Source organism: Trichechus manatus, unplaced genomic scaffold (genome assembly GCF_000243295.1).
Source record: "Trichechus manatus latirostris isolate Lorelei unplaced genomic scaffold, TriManLat1.0 scaffold00232, whole genome shotgun sequence".
Lineage (NCBI taxonomy): Eukaryota > Metazoa > Chordata > Mammalia > Sirenia > Trichechidae > Trichechus > Trichechus manatus.
This window is the reverse complement of record NW_004444168.1, coordinates 825,437-850,219: the sequence shown is the minus strand read 5'-3', so window position 1 is coordinate 850,219 and position 24,783 is coordinate 825,437. Positions and strand designations below refer to the sequence as shown.

The 24,783-nt window shown below is 37.7% G+C and overlaps 1 protein-coding gene across 1 annotated transcript; it reads left to right on the top strand.

Annotated features, from left to right (window-relative positions):
- Nucleotides 1-23,099, top strand: NLRP14 (NLR family pyrin domain containing 14). The gene is made up of 11 exons (XM_004389090.1): nucleotides 1-289; nucleotides 1,431-1,502; nucleotides 2,111-3,692; nucleotides 5,403-5,573; nucleotides 8,053-8,220; nucleotides 10,923-11,093; nucleotides 11,502-11,672; nucleotides 13,166-13,336; nucleotides 15,444-15,614; nucleotides 22,025-22,195; nucleotides 22,964-23,099. The coding sequence occupies exons 1-11, from the start codon at nucleotides 1-3 to the stop codon at nucleotides 23,097-23,099; spliced, it is 3,273 nt and encodes a 1,090-aa protein (XP_004389147.1).
- The last annotated feature ends 1,684 nt before the right edge of the window (nucleotides 23,100-24,783 follow it).

The following is a 24,783-nucleotide window of genomic DNA, read 5'->3' as shown; positions in this document are numbered from 1 at the left end:
ATGGCAGCTTCATCATCATCTTTCTTTTCTGAGTTTGGGCTGCTTTTGTATTTGGAGGAGTTGAACAAAGAGGAGTTAAATAAATTTAAGTTACTCCTAAAGAATGAGACCGTGGAACCTGGGCACTGCCAAATACCTTGGACTGAAGTGAAGAAGGCCAATAGGGAGGATCTGGCTAACCTGATGAACAAGTATTATCCAGGAGAGCAGGCCTGGAGTGTGGCTCTCAAAATATTTGGCAAGATGAACCTGAAGGATCTGTGTGAGAAAGCAAAAGCAGAGATCAGCTGTGAGTGATGCTAGGGACAGATCTGGGATAAGAAGGAGGGAGTTATTTCCTGGAGCCCATTAGAATGATTTTATAAGAGGGACATAAGAATTAAACTATGTGGTAGGATACAAGCTCCATGGTACTTATACACATTGAGAGCTTATTGGCTCATTTGAGAACCACTGACAGGACAAGATAATTTTGAGTACTGTTACTCAACCTGGCTCCTCAATGGGGTTAATTTTCATCCATTGTGTATTAATCAGAGTGATTAAAGGAATTGAGTGATAGGAATTATTCCATCCTCCAGTGTGCCTTTGCCTCAGCTATAACTAAAGTCATATTAGGTGCCATCAAGTCAGTTTTGACACATAGGGACCCTGTGTACAACAGAATGAAACACTGCCCGGTCCTGGGCCATCTTCAAACAATTGTTATGCTTCAGCCCATTGTTGCAGCCACTGTGTCAGTCCATCTCGGTGAGGGCCTTCCTCTTTCACTGACCCTCTACTTTACCAAGCATGATGTCCTTCTCCAGGGACTGATCCCTCCTGATAACATGTCCAAAATATGTGAGATGTAGTCTCGCCATCCTTGCTTCTAAGGATCATTCTGGTTGTACTTCTTCCAAGACATAAGACTGAAGTCATAGGCTAGGCTACATTTTGAGAACCTCAAATATAATTTATCATCTTTGCTGAAATATGAAGGAGTAATGGGCTAGACATAATTCAGGGACATAAGCCAAGCCAGTGTTTTTAGTCATTTTCTGGTATGATATATTGTAGACTCTCCTCATATCTAAAATTTCTTACTCAAATACATGGCTATACAGCTGCAATTATTTTGAGCCTCTGAGGTCTGTAGACACGGAAACTGAGGCTTAGACTAGACCACTTGCCCTAGAGTTATAGGTATGAGAGCATGACAAGAGGTTTCCAATTTCATTGATGTTTGTACCACATCACTTGTTCCTGCAGCTAAGTTGGTGGAGTCTGAGACTCTGTTGGTTCTAGTTTTCCCAGACCCAGCCAGTAATAGATTTGAACCACTGAGATGAAGATGCTGGCCCCTGTTCTGGCCATTACCAAAGCTTCCCTTGTTGGTAATCCCATGAGCCTGGTGGGATGTGCCTCTCTCTCTCTCTCGAATGTTGCAGTAACAGCCCAGACCACGGGACCAGAGGACACCAAGGCCAGACAGGCCCAGGGAGATCAGGAGGCAGTACTGGGTGAGTTCTGACAAACATTTAAATTGTGATCAAAAGGAGGAATCCGACTTAACTAGGTAAAGGTGAAGCTATATTTTCATTCTGCTTGGACAATTTTAAGCATTTTTTTCCCTTCAGAACATTTCTCAGGCTGTGCTTCATTGCAGATCTCTATTAATTTTTTACTTGTATACAGTGAATTATTTTTACCTGTTGATTCAGGTCTGCCTTCAGCTCCTCCCTGATTATGATATTTAATTAGTGCTTCTGTTCTTTATTTATCTGTATGATGACTCTGTTCTTCATATATATATATATATATATATATATTTACAGAATAAAAGTATAAAGGAGGGAAATATTTTTAGAGAGAATCTAATTTTAATTTTCTATCACTGATTCATTTTTTTGCATTGTCAGTTGTTTTTCACCACTTCTAATGCATGTTCTAATTCTACAAGAATATTTTTGTTTTATTTATGTTCCTATCTAAACCAGCTTCACTTTGATTTCAGCCTATATTATTCTTGTTCCTAACTCCAAATGCAGTGTTCTTAACATTGCAATCCACAGAATTTGTTTTGATCATGTGTGTCACTATTTTTTGTTTTTTTCCTGCTCCATCTTAGGTGATGGAACAGAATACAGAATACAAATAAAGGAAAAATTCTGCATCATGAGGGACAAGAACCCTTTACTTGGAGAATCGGAAGATTTCCATCATGGAATTACTCAGGAAGGTCGAGAACTGTTGGAACATTTGTTTGATGTGGATGTCAAAACTGGTGAGCAGCCACAGACAGTGGTGCTGCAGGGGATTGCTGGAGTTGGGAAAACAACCTTGGTGAGAAATGCAATGTTAGATTGGGCAGAGGGCAATCTCTATCAGCAGAAATTTAAGTATATTTTCTATCTCAGTGCAAGAGAAATTAACCAGCTGAAAGAGAAGAGCTTTGTTCAGCTTATATCGAAAAACTGGCCTAGAAGAGAAGGCCCCATTGAAAGGATCATGTCCCAGCCGGGTAGTCTCCTTTTTATTATTGATAGTTTTGATGAACTGAACTTTGCTTTTGAGGAACCTGAGTTTGCACTGTGCAATAATAGGACCCAGGAACACCCAGTGTCCTTCCTCATGAGTAGTTTGCTGAGGAAAGTGATGCTCCCTGAGTCCTCGTTATTGGTCACAACAAGACTCACAGCTTATAAGAGACTAAAACATTTGTTGAAGAGTCACCGTTGTGTACAGCTAGTAGGATTGTCTGATGATGCAAGAAAGGAGTATATTTACCAGTTTTTTGAAGACAAGAAGTGGGCCATACAAGCATTCAGTTCACTAAGAAACAATGAGACGCTTTTTAACATGTGCCAAGTCCCCCTAATGTGCCGAGTCATTTGTGCTTGTCTGAAGCAGCAAATGGAGAAGGGAGCTGATGTCAGCTTGACCTGCCAAACCACCACAGCTCTATTCACCTGCTTGTTCACACCTGTAGATAGAAGCTATCCTAGTCTAACCGACCAAATCCAACTGAAGAATCTGTGCCACTTGGCTGCCAAGGGAATATGGACTATGACATACGTGTTTTACAGGGAAAGTCTCAGAAAGCACGGGTTAACTAAATCTGATGTCTCAGTTTTCCTGGACATGAATATTCTTCAGAAGGATTCTGAGTATGAAAATTGCTACGTGTTCACCCACCTACATGTTCAGGAGTATTTTGCAGCTATGTTCTATACGTTGAAAGGCAAGTGGGGAACCACGGACCATTCCTTCCAGTCTTTTGAGGACTTGAAGCTGTTACTTGAAAGCAAAGCTTATGAAGACACCCATTTGATGCAAATGAAATGCTTTTTGTTTGGCCTTTTGAATGAAGATAGAGTAATACAACTGGAGAAAACCTTTTATTGTACAATGTCACTGGGGCTAAAATGGGAGTTACTTCAGTGGATAGAAACATTAGGAAACAGTGAATATTCTCCATCACAGCTGAGATTTCTGGAGTTGTTTTACTATCTGTATGAGACTCAGGATGAAGCATTTGTAAGCCAGGCAATGAGCTGTTTCCAAAAGATTGACGTTGATATTTGTGGGAAAATCCATTTGCTTGTGTCTTCATTCTGCCTTAAGCACTCCCAATGTTTACAGACCATTAAACTGACTGTAACTGTAGTATTTGAGAAGATGTTAAACTCAAGGCCCCCAGATGAAACTTGGTAAGTGTGTTAGGTCAGTTCCCTGGAAGTGCTTTGTAGGGGGGTGAAAGTAGATTTTGTCAGAGGGAGGAGTTGCTTTAGCTGAGGTCCCAGAGTTGGGATGACTCACCTTAAGGCAAGGAGGCCAGGCATTTAAACACACTTATTGCCAGTGAGGAAGGTGTGAAAACTTGGGTGAGATGGCTTTCTTGCTTGAGGGCAGTGCCAGGAGATGATCTTGTCTGGGAGCTATTAGCTGAGACATTCTCAACAACTAGGAATGAGTGCTTCACTTCAGTGGGGGATGGGATGGTGCAGTCTTGCATCCACAATAGTAAGTATGTTTAATTTTTAAAAATAATGCCCTCCAGAAGAATAAGGGACCAGAAATTTTCTTCCTAATGAACCTGGTATACATAGGTCATCTGTTTGGCCTATGTTCTGTCATACTCTGCTGACCTAGCTCACTTTCCCCATTGCCTAGATGTAGGTCTGCCTTTGTTCTTTGTTCCACAGTTTATCAAAGGTCTCACCCCTGAAGCACCTATCTGGAAAGAGTCAGAGGTAGGCAAAGAGATAGTAGGTGCTGAATGAATATTTTTAGAAAAATAAATGAGCCATCTGAGTTTTATGGTTTTTTTTTTTTTTCCTCCACCCTGTCTCCTACCTCAAGTTGCCATTCCTGACTCAACTCATCTTTGTCTGGGAGAATTGAGGGGTTGCTATGTATTATACAGTATATAGTGAACCAGGTATTTAACATATCCAATTTAATGCTGGTCACAACCATATCTCAATTTTCTTTTAAGATTACAAAACTGAGATTTCATAGAGATTAAAAGCAGAGCTGAGTTAGCACTCAGGACTGTTCTGCTCCAGATCTTATGCTTGTAACCATTAGGCTATCTTCTGTTTTATTCCTTATTATCCTTCATTTGTTTATAATGAATCTATTGGTAATATGGAGCCCTGGTGGCACAGTGGTTAAGAGCTCGGCTGCTATCCAAAGGGTTGGCAGTTCGAATCCACCGGCCGCTCCTTGGAAACCCTATAGGGCAGTTCCACTCTGTTCCATTGGGTTGCTATGATGTGGAATCCACTCAATGGCAACGGGTTTTGTTTTGTTTTTTATATTGATAATATGCCCTTAATTAAATTAATAATTAAACTATAAAGCACTTTAAAGTTTACAGAGTGCTTTTATATACCCACTAAAATTGACTGTTAAATCCTTAAAACCCTGTGAAGGGAGATGACATTTCCGTTTTTTACAAAACTGGAGCTCGTAGAACTGATTGACTTACTTAAAGTAATATAACTAGTAAGTAGTAGAACTTGGGCTCAAAGTTTGTGGCTCTTAACCTACACCACAGTCCCGTAATCTTACTCTTTGTGGTCATATATTATTTTCCTTTTTGATATTGGCTCTTCAGGTATTTGAAGATTTTTCTCTTGTCGCTCCTGAGTCTCTTCTGCCAACGTGAAGTCTCTCTAGTTTTCATTGTGTGTTTTTGGAGTGGATGAATGGCGCATGGGGGAGCTATGGGGCGGGGGAGGGGGTAGCCTCTGAAGTGCCAAGAATAAGACTTCCAGGTGGACTGTGCCCATGCCAAAGCTATACGGGAGGCTCTTGCAACTTCAAAGTATATTTACTTTTACCCCAGTGTCATCTTCTGGGGGTTGCTTGGGCTGAAGCTGATTAATTGGTCTTTTCTTTTTCCAATTATTTAGGCAAATAGATCATGATCACATTACTCATTGCTGGCAAGACCTCTGTTCTGTGCTTCATACAAATGAAGACTTGAGAGAATTGGACCTGTTTCATAACAACCTTGATGAATTAGCGATGAAGATTCTTTGTCAAGAACTAAGGCACCCAAATTGTAAACTACGAAAATTACTGTAAGTCTGGCATGAGAAAATTTAATGGAATTAATTCCAATTTCTTTGTTTGTCCCAACTCCCACCCCTGCTTATTAGCAGAAACCAACAGTAAGCTAATACTTTAAATCCATTGAGTAAAATAACATGAAAAAAAAAAATCTATGGGGACACAGGAGCATAACTAACTTGTTCTGGGAAAGAGTCCACAGTAGAGCCTAGTAGCTGATGACACGCATTTTTAAAGTTTGATTAGGAATTTTCCAGACGAAGGAGGACTCAGAGCTAAGGCATTCTAGACGAGTCAACAAAACATTTTTAAAGACATGTTCTGGAGTACTTAACATGTTTCATTCTGTCCCCAATTATTATTATTATTTAATTGAGGACTAAATTACATTCAATCAAACACAGATATTAAGTGTTCAGTTCATTGAATTTTAACAATTGTATACATCTATGAAACCAACATCCAAAACAAGATAGAAAATATTTCCATCAACCAAGAAAGTTTCCTTGTACCTCTTTCTAGTCAATCCTTCCACCCCGGCCAGTCCCAAATAATCACTTTCTAACTTCTGTCACCATAGTTTAATTTCGTCTGTTTTTGGAAATTATTTCATTTGATCCACACAGTATGTGTTTGTGTGTGTGTCTTCTTTTGCTTAACAAAATGTTTTAAAAAATTTATCCAAGTTGTTGCATGTTTTAGTAACTTGTTTCTTTGTATTGCTGATTAGCATTCAATTGTATGTCTATACTACAATCTGTTCATCTCTTATTAATGGACGGCTGGGGTTGTTTCCAATTGTGGGTTTTTATGAATAAGGCTGCTATGAACATTTTTGTACAAGTCTTTTTTTTTTTTTTTTTTTTTGTAGACATAGGTTTTCATCTCTTGGGTTAATACCTAGAAGTGGAATTGCTAGTTCATAAATGTATGTTTAACAGTTTAAGAAATTTTTAAGAAATTGTTAAACAGTTCTAAGTACCATTTTATATTCCCATCAGCAATATATGAAAGTTCCAAGTGTTCCTCATCCTTGCCTACATTTGCTATTGTCAGTCTTTTTTTATTTTTTCTTAGATTTGTATACTCTATCACTTTTTTATATATTGGCTTATTTGTATGTCTCTTTCCTTCTTGTCTATTAGATCTAGTAGGAACTGAACTAATCCTATTTTTCCTCTGTATCCAATGTCCGGCAATGAGGGCCTGATAGGTGCTCAGAAGTACTAACTGAACGCTGAATAAATGCTAGGTACTTGTTTCTATTAGTACTGAAGATAAATGTTCGTTTTCCTTTTTACAGGCTTCCCACCAAATGTTTTCCTTAGAATATCAGTGCTTTTAGTGAGTTCTGGCTTTAGATTTCCAGCAACTAGAGTAGGACTGATCTTGCAATTAGATATATTTTGTGATTAAGAGGTTCTTGGAAGATCTTTCTGCTGGCCCTCAAACATCCTTCCCCTACCATCCCCCACATTGTCTCTTTATTATATTTTACCAATCCAAATTTTAACAACAGCTAATGCCTTATTTTGGGTTAAAAGTCTTCCTCTTTTAGAACGCAGGGTCCCTTGAGGGGATGATACCGTAAGACTGCTCTTAGTCTTTCCTACCTAAAGGTGGCCTTATTTACTAAGATCCCTCTCCCTAACAATTGAGAGTATACTTTCAATTTGTATTTAGTGGGTGTATTAGGCACTTCTACTATGTGATGATGGTTAGTGCTCAAAATTAATAAAAGCTTTTTTCATGTGTGTGCTTGGCTAGTGGGGTGAGAGTAGATGGTGGGTAGGGGAAGAAGGGAGGAGAGGTGGTATTACAAAGGGAGGTTTTTGAATAGTTAGCAGTGTGGACATATTGAGCATTTAGGGCTAGCAGAGGGCACTATAGAAGGATCAGACATAGCTAACACTGACTGAATTAGAAGGTGGAAAATAGGAAGAAAAATGGCAGGTTTATCTTGCTTCACATTTTGCTTTGGGCTATCTCTGTACATATAACAAAGTCCACGAGATGACCAGGCATATTTTACAGTAAGGTATTTTGCTAATGATAACACACTAAATAGTTGATATCAGCTGTGAATTCACTTTGGATTATTTAAAGGATTTCAGTATTGTGAATTAATGTTGTAATTACAGTATTTAGAATGTCCCCCAGTTATTTTTGGGAATCAATGCTGGGATTAAAAATTAAGAGGCTCCTTCTCTCCATTTCATGAAGTTATCACCTTCATCTTTTCCTTCAAGGTGAAACATTAAGTGGGCATCCAAGTTTTAATTCATTTGTTTTTCTAAGCATTATCCTGGGACTTGGATTTATGACCTGACATTGAATAGGAGAAACCTAGAGTAAGATAAGAGATGGCAGGAATAGTCAGATAATATCCAGGAGTTGGATTTGAAAACAAAGGGATACAGTAACCAGGGACAGAGATGATTTTGTAACACAACTCCTCTCCTACCCCCCCCCCATATTTTTCTTCTGAAGGTTGAGATTTGTTTCCTTCCCTGATGGTTGCAAGGATATCCTTAGTGCTTTGACTCAGAACCAGAATCTGATACTTCTGGACCTGAAAGGGAGTGATGTAGGGGATAATGGAGTAAAGTCATTATGTGAAGCCTTGAAACGCCCAGAATGTAAACTACAGAATCTGAGGTAAGTCTTTGTTATTTATTAAAATTATTATTATTTAAAATTATTAAAATAGAATCTTTCAGTTGAGGCTTGAACAGTGTCTTCCACTGATAAACCTTGATGTGGACCCAGTTACCAGACTTTCAAGTGGGAAACCATCTGTATAGATTAGCTGGTAGGGCTTCTTGCACAAATGAACAGGACGTTTTGACATAAGTCACTACAGCTATGTAATAATCTAGCACTGTGTCATCTCGGACTGGATGTTTTCCCAGTGTGAGTGGTCACTCAATAGTCTTATAGACCTTCTATTAACATTTCATGTAGGAAAAGTTCCAGTTTTCTATTTACTTTAGTTCTCATGCTACAACAGTTATGCAGTGTGAAACTGGCCACTTTAGTCTGCTTTGTGCATAGATCATGTTGTTTAACTTTTTTAGAATTCCATTTTGATGTTTTATTCTCCCTACTGATTTTAGATGATGTGGGTAGTGAAAGTATTGATAAGTAGTATGTTTTTGCCAGTCTTCCCTCTGCCTGCAAAGTATGATCCCTAATTATTGTAAAGACTTTGCAAATTTAGACGTGAAGTATTTCAGGAAACTTGAAATTGCTAGTCTTGTATAGCTCTTGTACTTAGGCATGCTAAAAAGGTAACACATGATCACTAATTTTCATGTGAATGTTTCACTATAGTATTTACTAAAGGTTCCCCTCAAGAAGGGGAGAAAGATCGACTCTCCTTGTCTTGATAATTTTTTCCATATCATGGACCTGATAATAGGCAGCTCTTAAAATATATTGAGCAAATAGATTGTCTTGAATCCATGGCTCCTACTGTAAGAAGACAGTGGTCTGTCTATTTAACATCTTTTTGCTGCTAATCTCCCTTTTGACAATAGGCAGATGAATTCTGTTAGCACTGGGAAGTTTGTTTTTTAGTCTCGCCAGTTTTTACCAGATGAAATTCACTTATAGCTTATCTGGAAAGTTGTTGGATAATTCTTAAAAATAGATTGGGCAGGCTTCCCAGAAGGACCCAAATGTAAGCTTATCTATCTCCTCATTTGCTGGATCTTATTTAGGGGGTCAGTGTGGCGCCACTAACCTCAGCTCTCAGCTTCCCTTTTGATTGAATCATTGGTGAATGATGTTATATATTAATATAAATGACACCAGACATCTGAACTCTAGAAAAACAAGAAAACAAGAGTGTATATATTCATATATATGTATATACACACACATACATATATTACCTCATACATGTGAGAGGGAAGCAACAATGATCTTTTTTCTGATTTGACAAAAATATTTTCAATATTTATAACATTAAGCCAAAACCAAACCAGTTGCTGTTGAGTCAAGTTTGACTCATGGCGACCCCACATGTATAAGTAGAACTGTATGCCATACGGTTTTCAATGGCTGATCTTTCAGAAGTAGATCACAGCCCTTTCTTCCAAAGCTCCTCTGAGTGGACTTGAACCTCCAACCTTTATGTTAGCAGCTGAGAGTGTTAACTGTTTGTACTATCCAGGGACTCCATTTTATCCACAGGTCATATAGTATCGGAATCTTCTGTCCAGAAGAGCTCTATCTAAACACAATGTATTAGACTTCCCTTGTTTCTCTAACTGCCTGCTTGGCTGCTAATACAATACCCTTTTCAGGACAAGGTGAGGTTTTCAGCCCTTAGACTGTGTTCTAAGTCATCCATTGGGATCTAATGGACTGAGGAGAAGCTTCTCCTGTTCCTACTTCTATGTACCCTGATTATGATGAGGAGAACCAATTCCTGAGTGACTCCAGTTGACAGGTCTTTGATCAGAAGGAATAACTGGAACAACTCCAAGTGCCAGAAACACTTCTGCCTGACTCTTCTTAAACTACCTGATATCACTCCCAGCCATGTACAAAGCACAAGTTGTCTCTAAATTTGAGTCTCTAAAAATATGGGCTCTTCATGCAGTTCTATTTCCTTTCCTTTTACTTGTAGAACCCTTATTTTCTTTCTGATTTACCTCTCATTTTCACTTCTAAGAACTTCGTGGCCCAGAAAACAGTTTTTTTGTTTGTTTGCTTTTGTTTTTTCACTCTAGGGGTTGACTCTCATGAATAAATGAGATCTTGGAAAACAGCAGTGGAAGTCACAGCTTTTGCTCCTGATTTCCTGACCATCTCTGTTTTATTTCATAAATCAGAGTATGTAAGGGTACAGTCATCCTTCAGTCTATGTTATTCCATGTTGTAGTTAGTGAAATTCCTCTCAGATTAAAAAAAGATTATCATTTAAAATTTTTTGTTTTTATTGTACTTCAGGTGAAGGCTTATAGAACAAATAGCTTCTCATGAAACAGTAGTACACATACTGTTTTATGACATTGGTTAACAATTCCACAACGTCAACCCTCTAACTTCTCAACCTTCATTTAAAAATATTTTGAATGCCCTGTATACATATTGTCATAGGGAATTGGGAAAGTGGGGATGAAAAAGAGATAAACCTCCCACACTCCCTTCCTTAAATCTCTATCAGAGCCTTGTGAAACAATGAAATGACCCATCTGAACTTTAATTAAATAACTCCGGTACTATGTAGGGAAGTCGAATTTTTGGAAAAGGACCTAAAACCTGGGAGATCACCACCATCTGGCTAGGTGGGTGATGGTTGTACTTCTTCTCTGAAGAATGGTCATTTTTTTCCCTGTATTGTTTTCCAGGCTGGAATCCTGTAACCTAACTACAGTTTGTTGTCTAAATATCTCTAAGGCTCTCATCACAAACCAGAGCCTGATATTTCTGAATCTGTCAACCAATAATTTATTGGACATTGGAGTGGAGTTGTTGTCTGAGGCCTTGAGACATCCAATGTGTTACCTACAGAGACTGTCGTGAGTCTTTCAGTTTTGTTTTTTTATAGACTCATTTTCTTGGGTCCTGTATTGCTTAATTATGAACTGAATACGAAAACTGCTTGGGTCTTGACACCAACTGGCTGATTTGTCAATCCTGGATGGGCCTACATATACCCTCCTTTTTTTCCATTACTTCCCTGCCTCTTTTACTTGACTTTTAGAAACTTTTTCTTTCTTATAACCTCTTGTTTTCATTCTTTTCCAAGCCTCTCCTCTCCCCTTCCATGCTTTGTTTCCTCACACCCTGCACACAGCTCCTATTGGATTCATAATTTAACTGGGTTTGGTGAGGATGATTGTAGAATAGAGGTGTAGGGGTTGTGAAGCAGAGAAGCATGAACTTTAAGAATTGACTGATCTTTCCCATCTGTGTTTCTCCTTCAGTATAGAAAGGTGTGGCCTCACGGTAGCTGGCTGTGAGGATCTCTCTTCTGCCCTCATCAGCAATAAAAGACTGACACATTTATCCTTGGCAGACAATGTCTTGGGAGATGATGGAGTAAAGCTTATTAGTGATGCCTTGAAACATCCACGGTGTACTCTACGGAGCCTTGTGTAAGTGCCTTATAGTTTTTGTCCTTCTGATATAATACATGTCTTAAAATAATTGAATATGGGATATTATGAATATATTCTGTTCCTTTTCCCCCATTGTTATCCTCAGTGATAATGAAAATGATGATGATGATATTAATAATTGGCATTTATTGTGTCCTTACTCTGTGCTGGACACTGTCCTAAATGTTTAATCTGTACAATAATATCTATTAAGGTCAAACTGGCTGAGTTCTAGGTTCCTTATTGCACAGATGAAGAATGAAAGGCTTAGAAAGATTATGCAGCTTGCCTAATGTCTCATAACAAGAAAATGATGGATTCAGGACTAAAGTCCACCTATCTAACTCCATAGTTTGGGCTCAGAACAAGGTATATATGAATACCGTTAAACAGAAATATGGTATTCCATGGTATGGCTGGATCAGTGTGATCATTCTGCTCATTTCTGTCAGATAATTTCCTAGACGTGGACTTGATGGGCAAAAGTTTTATTTTGTTAGATGAGTTAAGTTGCTTTCCAGAAAGGTCCTTTATATTCCTAGCAGCAGTCTAAGGGCCTGTACTTTAATACCCTCATGGGGTATCCACAATCATTTTAATCAGTATTAATTAGATAGTTGAAAAGTAACTTTTAAAATTATTTGCTATTGAGCATCTTTTCCAATGCTTTTAGCTGTTTATATTCTAGAAATTGCTTCTTCACAGGCTCTTTTCTACTAGATCTTGCTTTTGCTGATTTGAAAGAGCTCATTGTGGTTATCTATATTACATATGCATATTAAGTTTCCTACTTGTTGCTTGATTTTTAACTTTCTTTTTGGTCATTTTTAGAAGATAGAAATTCAAAAATTTTGTGAAATGAAATTATTTTCTTCATGACTTCCAGAGTTTTTGTTAAATTTGAAACACCTTTCTTTTTAAAAAATATTTTTAAAATACTTATATAATCTTCTATTACTCTTTATGGTTTAATTTTTAATACTAAAATGTTTAACTTATCCAGAATTAAATTTATTATAAGATTTAATGTTATTTTCCCCCATATGTCAGGCCTGTTGTCAGAAAATCATTTATGGCATAATCTGTCTTTTCCCTTCTGATTGGAAATGCCACTTTTATTATGCGTACAAAGACTATGTACCTTTATTGTGATTACTCCTACTCATTTGCTTGCTCCTCTACTCCATGTAAGCTACTCTAGTAACAGGTACTATATTTATGTACAGTGTAAAGAGGTTAACATTTGATCTGAATAAGAAAACTTCTGAAGAACACGAATCCAATTTGTAGCTCAACTGGGTACAGACCTAAGTTTCCCAAACGAGACAGCCAAAAAGGCAAGAGGGAAGAATGTGTTTGGTCTGAGATGGAAGGGCTGTTGAAGTGTTGGCAAGTACGTAAGGGATTCTTACGTGAAATCTTTTCAAAGATAAGGAACCATTGCTCTACTGCCCAGAGATTTATCTTTCCTCACATTGTTCTTCCTACAGGCTGAGGCGTTGCTATTTCACTTCACTTAGCAGTAAATATCTCTCAGCTTCTCTTCTACTCAACAAGAGCCTGACACATCTGGATCTGGGGTCAAATTGTCTAAAAGATGATGGAGTAAAGCTTATGTGTGATGTCTTTCGGCATCCAAGCTGTAATCTTCAGGATCTGGGGTAGGTTTTTTTGTGACTTTACTTTTGTTGTAGCTTCAACTAGAATTTCTTTGAGGGCATGGGAAATAGGACAGAAAGTCTGAGAGCTAAGTATCTGTCACAGAAAATAACGGATAGCTGATTCTCACTCTCATTCTGCCTGAAACAAACTAGGAAAGTCTGTTTATCAGATTTTAAAAAAAATAGTAACTTCAGTAGTTGAGATCAACTTTCCTCAGGTAAGAAGCACCAGAGACATCAGGTTGAACAGTTACCATAGACCATCCTGCTAGGCCCAAGACAGTGTTTATGACACTAGGCATTTTTTACAAATTTTCTCTTACTGCCTCCATCATTTGTTTTTTTCCTTGGTTGTGGCCCAGTGAGTTTACTGTGTCTCTTCTACTTGATATCTGTGAAGCTGAAATTGTGCTCTAGTTTTTCTTTCTTAAATGCAGGTTTACAATTAGGTCAGCTTCTGTAGAATCTGTAAAAGGAATTTTAAAAAATATCCTACAATCAAATAATCCTTTAATAACAACTGTTTTTATTTCTATTATGTTCTCTCTCTGAGCAAGTACACATACATATACATATGTTACATGCACATGTAATCGTGATTATTGTAGAGGCACAACTTTGTGTTTTCGTTTTCACATGATAGTATTCCAGAAAGACATTTAAGTATTTACATACAATTATCTTAATGATTATTTTAATGGCTGCATGCTATTTAATATTTCATTGTATAAATATCATGGCTAGAATGAAGGCAAGACAGATGTATCAGCAATTTAGGCTCACTTTTCCACTAGGACCTCCTATGGAACTAGTAGCTTGAATGAGTCATTAAGGGTCTAATTCCAACATTGTTTCTTAGAACTATAATCTCAAACTCATACCCAAAGGTGTTTGGCTTTGAATGGACTGACTCATGATAACCAAATTTCCAAATGAATTTAATAATTGATTGTAATGCCTGTAAAACACTGAGGTAATTGAATTCTCAGGTCCAATAAGCATCTCTCCTTCCTTTAAGAAAATGTATGTGATATGGGTTACTATATGATTCTCTGAAATTTGATTATTATTCAACTGGAAAACAAAGTTTTACTTAGTAGATATTATCATTGAATGTACTGCCTTCATTTCAACTACAGGGATATAATTTGTAAGTGATCTATACATTCAAGGTCTTTGCTTAGCACACTTTCTCACCTTAGCATTTGCTGTAAACACACAAATTTGTGCTTTCTTAGCTACCTTCATAGCCTCCTTGCAGGCCATGCCAATTTTCTCAGCAAATATTTACAACAAATATAAGCTAGATGCCGAGGAGACTAGACATTATGGAGGAAATGCTCTTGTCCCCAAGTAACTTACAAAGTGGTGATGACAGGGACCTATAAAACCAACTATGATATATTCTATATGTTGTTACAATGATATGGTAAAAATTTCAAGGAGCAATGAGTGGGAATTCACAGAGGAGGAGTTATTTTAGGGTTTAAAGATGAAGAGGATTTTGTTACACAGAGATATTCTGGGCAGAAGGAAAGAAGAGAGTAAATATGGAGAATAATAACAGATGTGGTATATTTGCAGAACAGTAGGTACGTATGATTAGAGAACAGGGTAGGGAGCAAAGTTGGGAAAGAAAAAGCTTAGGGCCAGATTGTGAACAGTCTTGAATCTCACGTAAAGGACCTGGGAGAAATATCTTTTTACATATAGTTTTCTTCTTTTTTGGAAATAACAATTTGAGAGTTTCATAGAAATCTTTTTTGTTCAAAAATATATTTAAGAGTGAAAGCTTAGAGACCTGTGGGTTCCTTGAGAAAGCTTATATCCATTTTTTAGTACTGATAGAAATGTTTTTATACCCTTGATTTGGGAAGCTTGGTAGATAACCTGTTTTCAGGAGAAAGTAGTTTTACCCTTTGGTTTCTTCTGCTCATAAAGAAATCCCAACGGCTTCTCTTGTAAAGTTAGATCTTCCCATGTACCGCCTGGATTGTAGATTGAAAAATTCAGAAAATAGGTTCAAATACCTGGGCATCTCTCCTAATGAAGAAACAGATTAAGCCTCACAACTGAAGGACTCACTTCTCCTTTGTATCTCTTGTAGATTGATGGGCTGTGCTCTTACCAGTGCATGCTGCCTAGCTATAGCTTCTGCTATTTTGAACAACTCAAACTTGAGGATCCTGGACCTTGGGAACAATAATTTACAGGATGATGGAGTGAAAATTCTGTGTGAGGCTTTGAGACATCCAAGCTGCAACATCGAGAGACTTGGGTGAGTACACAGTTTTCCATACCTATATGGTGTCTTCGTATAGCTAAAAGAAGTTTAGTATATGTAGAGAGGATGAAAATTAAATGAGGCTGGAAGGTAAGTTATTCTCAGAAATAAGAATCTGAATTCCAAATATCTGGATCAATGTATTGCATATTCTTTAGTATAGAATCCATATTTCATATTTATTTGTGCCCCTCTTAGAGCCTTGGACAGGATATGTATTAAGTAAATGGTATGTCATTTAGGCCCTCCATGTTCTATTATCTTTCAGATATTCCATCTTTCTTGAATTAATTTTGCTTATTAAATTACCTTATGTCTGGAAAATACTATCTCTTCTCTCAAGGAGCTTGCAATCTAATTAAATCTCATTCTATGTTCTGAATACCTTTTATGTTCAATCCTATATAGTTTAGATATTTTCTTTTTAAATCTTGAACTGATATTGACTGCTACATTTTTACTTATATAACATGAATGACTGACCTCTGGATCAAGAATTGTGCTCCATGTTTGTGGAAAGCCCAGGCACAATGATACCTCTTAGCCTTTAGAAATTCAAGTCTCCCAGAGAAATCTTTCCTGATGCTTACAAGAAAGTGTTGTTTTCCTGTGTTTCAATTGACTCTTCATATATTTTTATCATGACAACAATGGTGTTGTAACTTTTGGGTCTGAGAGTATACTGTTTCATGGATGCTGGCAGACGACATGACTCTTATCAGAGACAAAGGTTTTTATTACTCACAGTGCAGCAAGTAGCATGAGCATCAGCGTGTTTTGTGGCAGTTTCCCTTTCCCCCAAGTCCCACAGGGGTGATGTGGAGGGCCCCGATGGATGCCTGCACATGCAGTGGGTTGCATCACAAGAGAGGAACATTGAGCTTGAGGGACCCACCATTTTATAGCAAGTAGTAAACAAGCCTGCTCTCTGTCCTGGAAGGAGACGTTACCTTATCCCTTAACCCTTTCATGGACCATGGAATATTTATGCCTGTGTTACATTTTCCACCCCTAGAGGTTTATTGGCAGGCATCTGAGCCACTTTAGTACGTTCTGCATGATGGCAGATACTGATGCAATTGCCTAAAAAACAGGTAAGTTGGTCTGCACCACATTTGAGTGCTAAGAGCCATTTGTATGAGAGGATGCTTCCCAGAGGAGTGATTGTGTGAAACTTTTGGCTTCTGTACGGCGAGATAAGACTTGCAAGTATGTTCACAATTACCTTTGTGTTACTAGGAAGGTGTGGTTACCAGCATTTGGAAATATCCAAGTAAATGAGTTATTTTTGGGGTGAAAACAACTCGTGACGCACTTCCTGGACCATGGGACTGATATGTCCTGTGTGTGTGGTGTGCTTCATGGAACATGGTACCAATATGGCCCACTGTAGATCAAACTGATAACAATTATGTGCAAGTGCAATGTTTATTTAGTATTTTGTGTGTACTTCTGTGTATTTTTTGAAAGTTGAGTAAGATATTTTATGGCTCAAGTATAATCAGGAAGTGTAATGCATCATGGGACCAATGTGTCCTGTGTGTGTGATGTGCTTCATGGAACATGGGACTGATAATATTCTGCCTGCAATTGGAACCTCATTTTTTCAAATAATAAACTACCAATAATGATTCAGCATCCATTCCATTAGTGAAAAAACATGGCATCACCAAAAAATTCCAAATAATAATTTATCCATGAAAAGGTTAAGGTTGCTCATTGCAAACAACAACCCTAGAGAGTGGCCCAGGTAAAGAGTAGTCAGGGCCTGCATTCCTGTCAGCAAAACATGTAGGAGAGTGAAAGACCCATGTAGGAGATTTTCCAACAATATCTATCTCTCATTTCTATACAGTCTTGGCTTCCGGCAAGTTTTCAGAAGAGTATGCTACTCCGTTGGCCACTCTGATTAATCTGACCAACAAAGGTTGGGACCAAATCTGTTCAGTTTGTCTCAGAATTTTGGTTCTTTTTCTCCTTTGAGTTTCCAAATAAACTTTTAAACATCAGCTTATCAAGTTACACACACACACACACACACATATACATGACATTTTGATTGGAATTGTATTGAATCTATCGATTAATGAGTCAGTGTGCCAAAATAATGTATCTTCCTATTTATTCAGGTCTTCTTTAATGTCCATCAGTAAAGCTTAGTAATCTTCCATTTAGTGGCCTTTTATTTTGTTTTCTTGCTAAATTTATTCCCAGGTATTTGGTATATTTCAATGATATTGTAAATAAGTCTTGTTTTTACATTTTTATCTTTATTCCTTATATAGAGAAACAGAGTTCATTTTTGTATGCTGATTTTATATCCAGAAGTCTTGCCAGATCCTCTTACTGATTCTGATTTCTTATTTGTAGATTCTTTTGGATTTTTCTAGATAAAAATTTTTATATTTGGGAATAATTTTTTTTCCCTTTCCTATCCTTATATATATTTTTCTTTTTATTGCCTCAGTAACTGCTAAAACGTGATATAATTGACAAGTGTATGTAAAATTGTAGGAGTGGTAGTAACATGAGAACCTGTCTAACTTCAAGGGGAATAATGACCAGGATCAGCCCAAAGCTGATTCCCATGAGGTAGAGGTCAGATACCTCTACTCTCCAACCTTTTCACCAATTCTGACACCAGCTGTCCCTCCCACTGCACTCTCTACTTCTCTTCGGGGTTCAGTAATCTGTTGCCATGGCCACACAGAACTCACAGACTGTATGAGTTACTTACAGGTAAGTGGTTTATTAAGGAACAGGGTACAACTCAGGATCAGGACCAACAGGCTACAACTCAGCAATCAGTATCAGGAAGCATGTAGGCAAAGTCTCCTTTCTTCAGTGCAGGACAGCTCTCTCAGCTCCTCTGGGTCATGTAGGCCTCCTCCTCTTGGCACCCCTGAGGGCAGGTTCCCCTGGGTGCCACTGTCTGTCGTCACCAGCTCCAACGTTGGGTCCTTTCTGGGCTTCTTGCTGTCTTCAGTGTTACAGCCCTTAACCCCTGTGTTACAGCTCTTTTAGGAGGTTCCTTGCCTCCTCGCTCTCTCTCTGGTTCTCCTCTTCTTCCTTCTGCTTCTCTTCCTGCTTCTTTCTGTCTCTAAAAATGCTCTGTGGGGCTGGCTGCTAAAATACACAAACCCCTTGTCAGTTTCAAGGCATGGCATTCCCACCAGAGCCACAAACTGACCAATCGCCTTAGTAGGCCACAGATACTTCATTTGCATAGTAGGCTACAACTCGTCTCATTTACATAGTTTATTTGACCACTTCCTGCAAGGTGCATACCAATCAAGGGCAGGCTGCAGCCCAGGACCAGACAAAAAGTATCAAACCAAGTTGTTTACAGCTTGCCCAGGAAATGTCAATCAACCTGGACAAAAACAACAAACTCTCTAGGGTAGAAAACTAGGGCAAAGGTAACTCCTCAGGGTTTAGGTGAAAAATCTCTCAAGCTGTTTTTCCAAAGAACCAAGGCAAAAGGCCACATAAAAGAACTCATTTCACAACAGTGTGTTAATCCTTGTGTTGTACCCAATCTTGAAAGCAAAATTTCATTTCTACCCATTTATCCATTTAAGGCATTTCCCTCATATTCCTAGTTTGCCAGTAAATCTTTTTTATTCTTTTAAAATCATGAATAGATGTTGAGCTTTATGAAATTACCAAGCGTGGTGAGTCACACTGATTTATCTATTTATCAACCTTGAATTTGGGGCTAAAACTTACTTGGTCATGGTAGCTCTTACATAAATTGTTTGATTTATTCTGCTAATATACTAAAATTTAGAATGTTTGTTCATAATTAACATTAGGTTGTAATTTTCCTTCTTGTGCTGACCCCATCAAGTTTTGGTATCAAGATTACGGTATCTTAATAAAATTAGTTCAAGATTGTACCCTCTTTTTCCTTTTCTGTTTTCTGGAAGAATTTGTGTAATATTGGAATTATTTCATCTTTAAACTTTGGTAGAAATTTCTGGTGAAGCCATCTGATCTGGAGTTTCCTTTGTGCGGAGTTTTTTTTTTTTTTTTTTTGGTAAACTTTTGATTAAATTGAAAAAACATTTATACACTTTATTTAAATTTTTCTCTTATTTTTGGTAGGTAATATTTTTATGATTTTATCTCAATTTTAAAATTTATTGGCAAGTGTCATAATATTTTACTATTATCTGCTTAACTTCTAAAGCATCTGTAGCTATGTCTTTTTTCTCATTCTTGATATTTGCAATTTGAGCCTTTTCTCGTTTTATCTTTTCAAAGACTATCACATTGTTCTCTACATTGCATATATGTCTTCTGTTTCACTGATTTGTTTATATCCTATTTTTTACTTTTGGGTTTATTTTACCATTCTTTATAAATTCTTGAGAGAGAGACTTAGTTCATGTATATTGTTTTCTAATATAGGTATTTAAGGCTATGATTTCCCTTCTAATCATTGCATTAGCTTCATCCTACAAATTTTGTTTTGATATGCAGTGTTTTTGTTATTTTTCAATCCAAAATATTTTTAAACTTCCTTTATTTTCTTTGACCCATAAGTTATTTTAAAGCATACTTCTTAATTTTCAAACATAAGAGGGTATTCCTGTTATATTTTTAAATTTGATCCCTCTCATTGTGGACTGAGAGCATGCTGTTCATGATTTCAGTTTTTGAAATTTTCTGACATGTGCTTCATGACCCAGTATATGGTCAATGTTTGCATATGTTCCATGGTGTACTTAAAAATAATATGAAAAGTTGTTGGTTGCAGTATTCTGTATCAGTTCATTAAGATTGTTAATTATGTTCATACTATCTATATTTTTGGTGCTTTTTTTTTTTTGGAAGATTGTTCAATTACTGTGAAAGGTACATAAAATCATAGTACTGATTCTATATTTGTGTCTTTCACTTTGTAGTTCTGTTAGTTTTTGTTTATATATTTTGAGACAGTGATTAATTACTACAAATTTAAAATGACTATAGTTTCTGATGAATTCTTGATGATAACTTTTATGTCTTACAATTCTTTTTGTCCTAATGTTTATTTTGTGTGTATTATTTTTACACCTTGTGTCATAATTAGTGGGTCTATTTCTCCACCACATTAATGTGACTTCCATGTGAGCAGCAACTTAAAAGTTTTGTACACTCAGCACCTATATAGGCACTCAGTTGTTCAATGGCTAGGTAAATTAGGGTGAAAATTTAATTAAAATTAGTTGGCTGGGGGGAACTTCTGGTGCAGAAGGTTGAGTTTAGCATACTCCTCAATTCATGGTATTATATTATCATTGGGTTGTTCAAGGGCCTTCAATGGACTGATTGGTTGGTTTGTTAGTTGGTTAGTTTATCTCCATTAACCATTCTCCTTCCCAACTACAGGCAACTGATCTAACGTGTTTAAAACATACAATAGAATTGTGAGTATCCTTGTAAAAATATGTAATGTTGCTTTTGTATGCATTTTTATTTGCATAAATTGCGTGGTGCTATGGTGCTAGAGACCTCATTACACCCACTCCTCACCTACTGACATGGTTATGTTCCAAAAACAAGGTGGTTATGCAAAAATTGGTGTTACAAAAAGATGAAGGATGACCATGTCAGATCACAAAATGGAAGATGGCTACATTCCATAACTGCCAAATCACATCATTCCATAACTGCCAAATCACATCATTCCATAACTGCCAAACCACTGAGAATCGTGGCCTAGCCAAGTTGACACATAACCTTAACCATCACAGCCAGCATTACTCTTACCTTGTACCTCGGTGTTTGGATAGTAGATTTTTTGCTGTTGTTGTAAATGCAAAATGTCAAATAACAAGATAGCCGACAAGTGAGGAGTAGATGTATATACAGTGCCTTGTTTTTTAAACACTCAATACCAAGTTTCTAAAATCTACTTTTGTTACTATACATACATCTAGTTCATTGATTTATCTGCTTCATAGCATTCTAGTGTGTGTCTTACGTATGTTATTTTACCGTAGGCTATAATTGTTCTTGTTGTTGTTAGGTGCCATTGAGTCAGTTCCGACTCATAGAAACCCTGTGTACAATAGAATGAAACACTGCCCGGTCCTGTGCCATCCTCACAATCATTGCTGTGTTTGAGCCCATTGTTGCAGCCACCGTGTCAATCCATCTCGTTGAGGGTCTTCCTCTTTTTTTTGACCCTCTATAATTATGAATTTGTAATTCATGAATTAGGAAGGGATATTTTCAGCCTATAAGTATCTAACATTAAAGACTATTATAAGAGCTTCTATTCCTTGAATTTACCCTAACTGTGCTCTTATTTTTAAGCTACTGGAGTTATCTCCATTCCAGGCTCAGATTTCTTGTCTGCTTGCTCTTCCTCATGGGATAAAAAGTTATTTTTATCTTGTCTCTCTTCTCTGCAGGTTGGAATACTGTGGTTTGACCTCCCTTTGTTGTCAGGATCTCGCTGCTACTCTTAGCAGCAACCAAAGACTCACAAAAATAAATCTGACACGGAATATCTTAGGGTGTGAAGGAATAAAAAAGTTGTGTGAAGTCTTGCAGTCTCCCGGATGTAAACTACAAATTCTAGGGTAAATCTTCATTGGTTTCTCAAGGGGAAAATTTCCTGTAATGAGAGATTTGAGAGCCACCCATTTATTGCAAGCTCAGGGTCAACCTGATTTCATCTTTTAGCGCTTGTGTATCTTTGGGCATTTTCTAGGCCCTTATTTGTTTTCCTCCCTTAGAATGCTGAGTTTTGAGAGGTAATATAGCATAGTGGTTAAGAGGTGAGAATTTGAATTTGAAAGCCGAGTTTGAATTCCGGCCCTGCCACTTGTTTGATGTTTGAGCTTGGGCTAGTTGCCCAATCTGTGTTTTAGTTTTGTTATTTGTAAAATGCATGAAATGATAAGACCTACCTATACCTATTGAGGGAGCCCTGGTGGCACAGTGGTTTAAGAGCTCGGCTGCTAAGCAAAAGATTGGCAGTTTGAATCTACCAGCCACTCCTTGGAAACCCTGTGGAGCAGTTCTTCTCTGTCCTGTAGGGTTGCTATGGGTCAGAATTCACTCGCCGGCAGCGGATTTGGTTTTACCGGTATAACTATTGAGAGGACAGATCAACTGAATCAGTATAGGCTAAGTACTGTTTTGTATTCCATTTTCCTTCAAATTCTGTCTCTTCTTTCTCTCTGTCCCTCACAGCTCCCTTCCCCATTCCTCAGTCATGTTGGTATTCCCTCTCTAGTTTAACATAGCAGTTTTGGTTTTTTTCCTGAAGTAAATTCTCCACAGAGAAAGTGCAGGGCTGTAGGGAAATACACTGCAAGAAAACAGATGTTCCCTTGTTTTCTCAGGTTGTGCAAAGAGGCGTTTGATAAGGAAGGCCAGAAACTGCTGAAGGCTGTGGGAGTTAGCAATCCACATCTAATCATTAAGTCCACCTGTAATGACCAGAATGAAGAAGATGGGTCCTGGTGGCAGCATTTCTGATTTGAAGAAGCTGGTACTCTTTGAAAAAAAAAAAAAAACCAAAACCTCAGAGTGACAAGTATTGGGGCTCTTTTAGATATTCTATGACCAGATGTAGTGCAGTTAACATCTGTTGGATACAGTTAGTTGTTAGTTACTTCTCTGTAAAATGTCTGTTCTACTTCACGTGGGGTTGGGAGGCTAAAGTAAAATGAAAAAGATAAAGTTCACTGAAAAGTGTAACATGATGTTTTTAATTGGCTGCAGAGCTTAAGAACTCAGATGAGAAAAGCCTAGAAGTGAGACTAGAGGGTGGGGCCAGGGAAGATTATGTTAAAAGCACCACCTTGTTTTCCCTTCTCTCCCTTCCCACGGTCATGACTTAGTTCAGACTTGCCATCTCTGGCAAGTGTTATTGGAATGTTTCTCCATGTATGTTCTGGGGACCACAGGTGTCAAAATCACTTCGTGTCAAAAAGACGTGCTCAATCATAATCTCTGGGGTCCCAGGAACTGGCATTTTTAATCACTTCCAAGGCAATACTTAGGTACATTAATGTTAGAGAATCACTAGTCTCAAAAGATATGGGAATCTATTCTGCAATGCACATTTTCTGTAGCCTATTGTGAAGGATAAGGGGGTTTAATTCCTTTTTAGGGGATGTAAGGTTATTGGACTAGAGCTAAAAACAGGTTCCTCCATTTGGCAGAAATAATGGCATAATAAAATTTTTTGTAAGTGCCGTTTTGGTTATTTATTGCTATGTAACAAACTACCTTAGTGCCTGTCTTATCTAGTGCTGCTATGACAGAAACACCACAAATGAGTGGCCTTAACAAACAAAAACTTATTTTCTCACAGTTTAGGAGGCTAGAAGTCAGAATTCAGGGCGCTGGCTCTAGGGGAAGGCTGGCTCTAGGGAAAGGTCCTTGTTTCTTTTCAGCTTCCATTCCTGGGTTCCTTGGCAATAATGTGGTTTGTATCTTCCCTATCTCTGCTCCGTTGCTGCTGGCTTATTCTGCTCTTTTATATCTCAAAATAGATCGATTTAAAATACATCCTACACTAATACTGCCTCATTAACATAACAAAGAAGACTCTTTCCAAATGGGATTATAACCACAGGTATAGTAGGATTTACAACACACATTTTGGGGGGACACAGTTCAATCCATAACAATGCCCTTTTATTATATAGTAAAGCCTGCGAAAGCAGGAAACTGTGTAAGGTGGAAGCCTGTCAGAGGAAAACTCAAATGTTGTTAGGTGCCATTGAGTCGGTTCTGACTCATAGCAACCCTATGTACAACAGAATGAAACACTGCCTGGTCCTGCGCCATCCTCACAATCATTATGCTTGAGCCCATTGTTGCAACCACTGTGTCAATCCATCTACTGAGGGTCTTCCTCTGTTTTTAATATATATATATATTTATTGTACTTTAGATGAAGGTTCACACTACAAATAGTTTCTCATTAAACAGTCAGTACACATATTGTTTCATGACACTGGTTAACAACCCCATGACATGTCAATGCTCTCCCTTCTCAACCTTGGAGGACCTTTTTTTTTTTTGGTGAAAATATACATTGCCAAAGTTACACCATTTCAAAAGTTTCTACATGTACAATTCAGTGACATCGATTCCATTCTTCCAGTTGTGCTGCTATTCTCACTATCCTTTTCCAAATTATTCCATCACC

Coding starts and splice junctions, on each gene's coding strand:
- NLRP14 (XM_004389090.1), top strand. CDS start 1: ATGGCAGCTTCATCATCATCTTTCTTTTCTGAGTTTGGGCTGCTTTTG. Junction 290..1,430: donor AGCAAAAGCAGAGATCAGCT/GTGAGTGATGCT, acceptor CGAATGTTGCAG/TAACAGCCCAGACCACGGGA. Junction 11,094..11,501: donor TGTTACCTACAGAGACTGTC/GTGAGTCTTTCA, acceptor TTTCTCCTTCAG/TATAGAAAGGTGTGGCCTCA.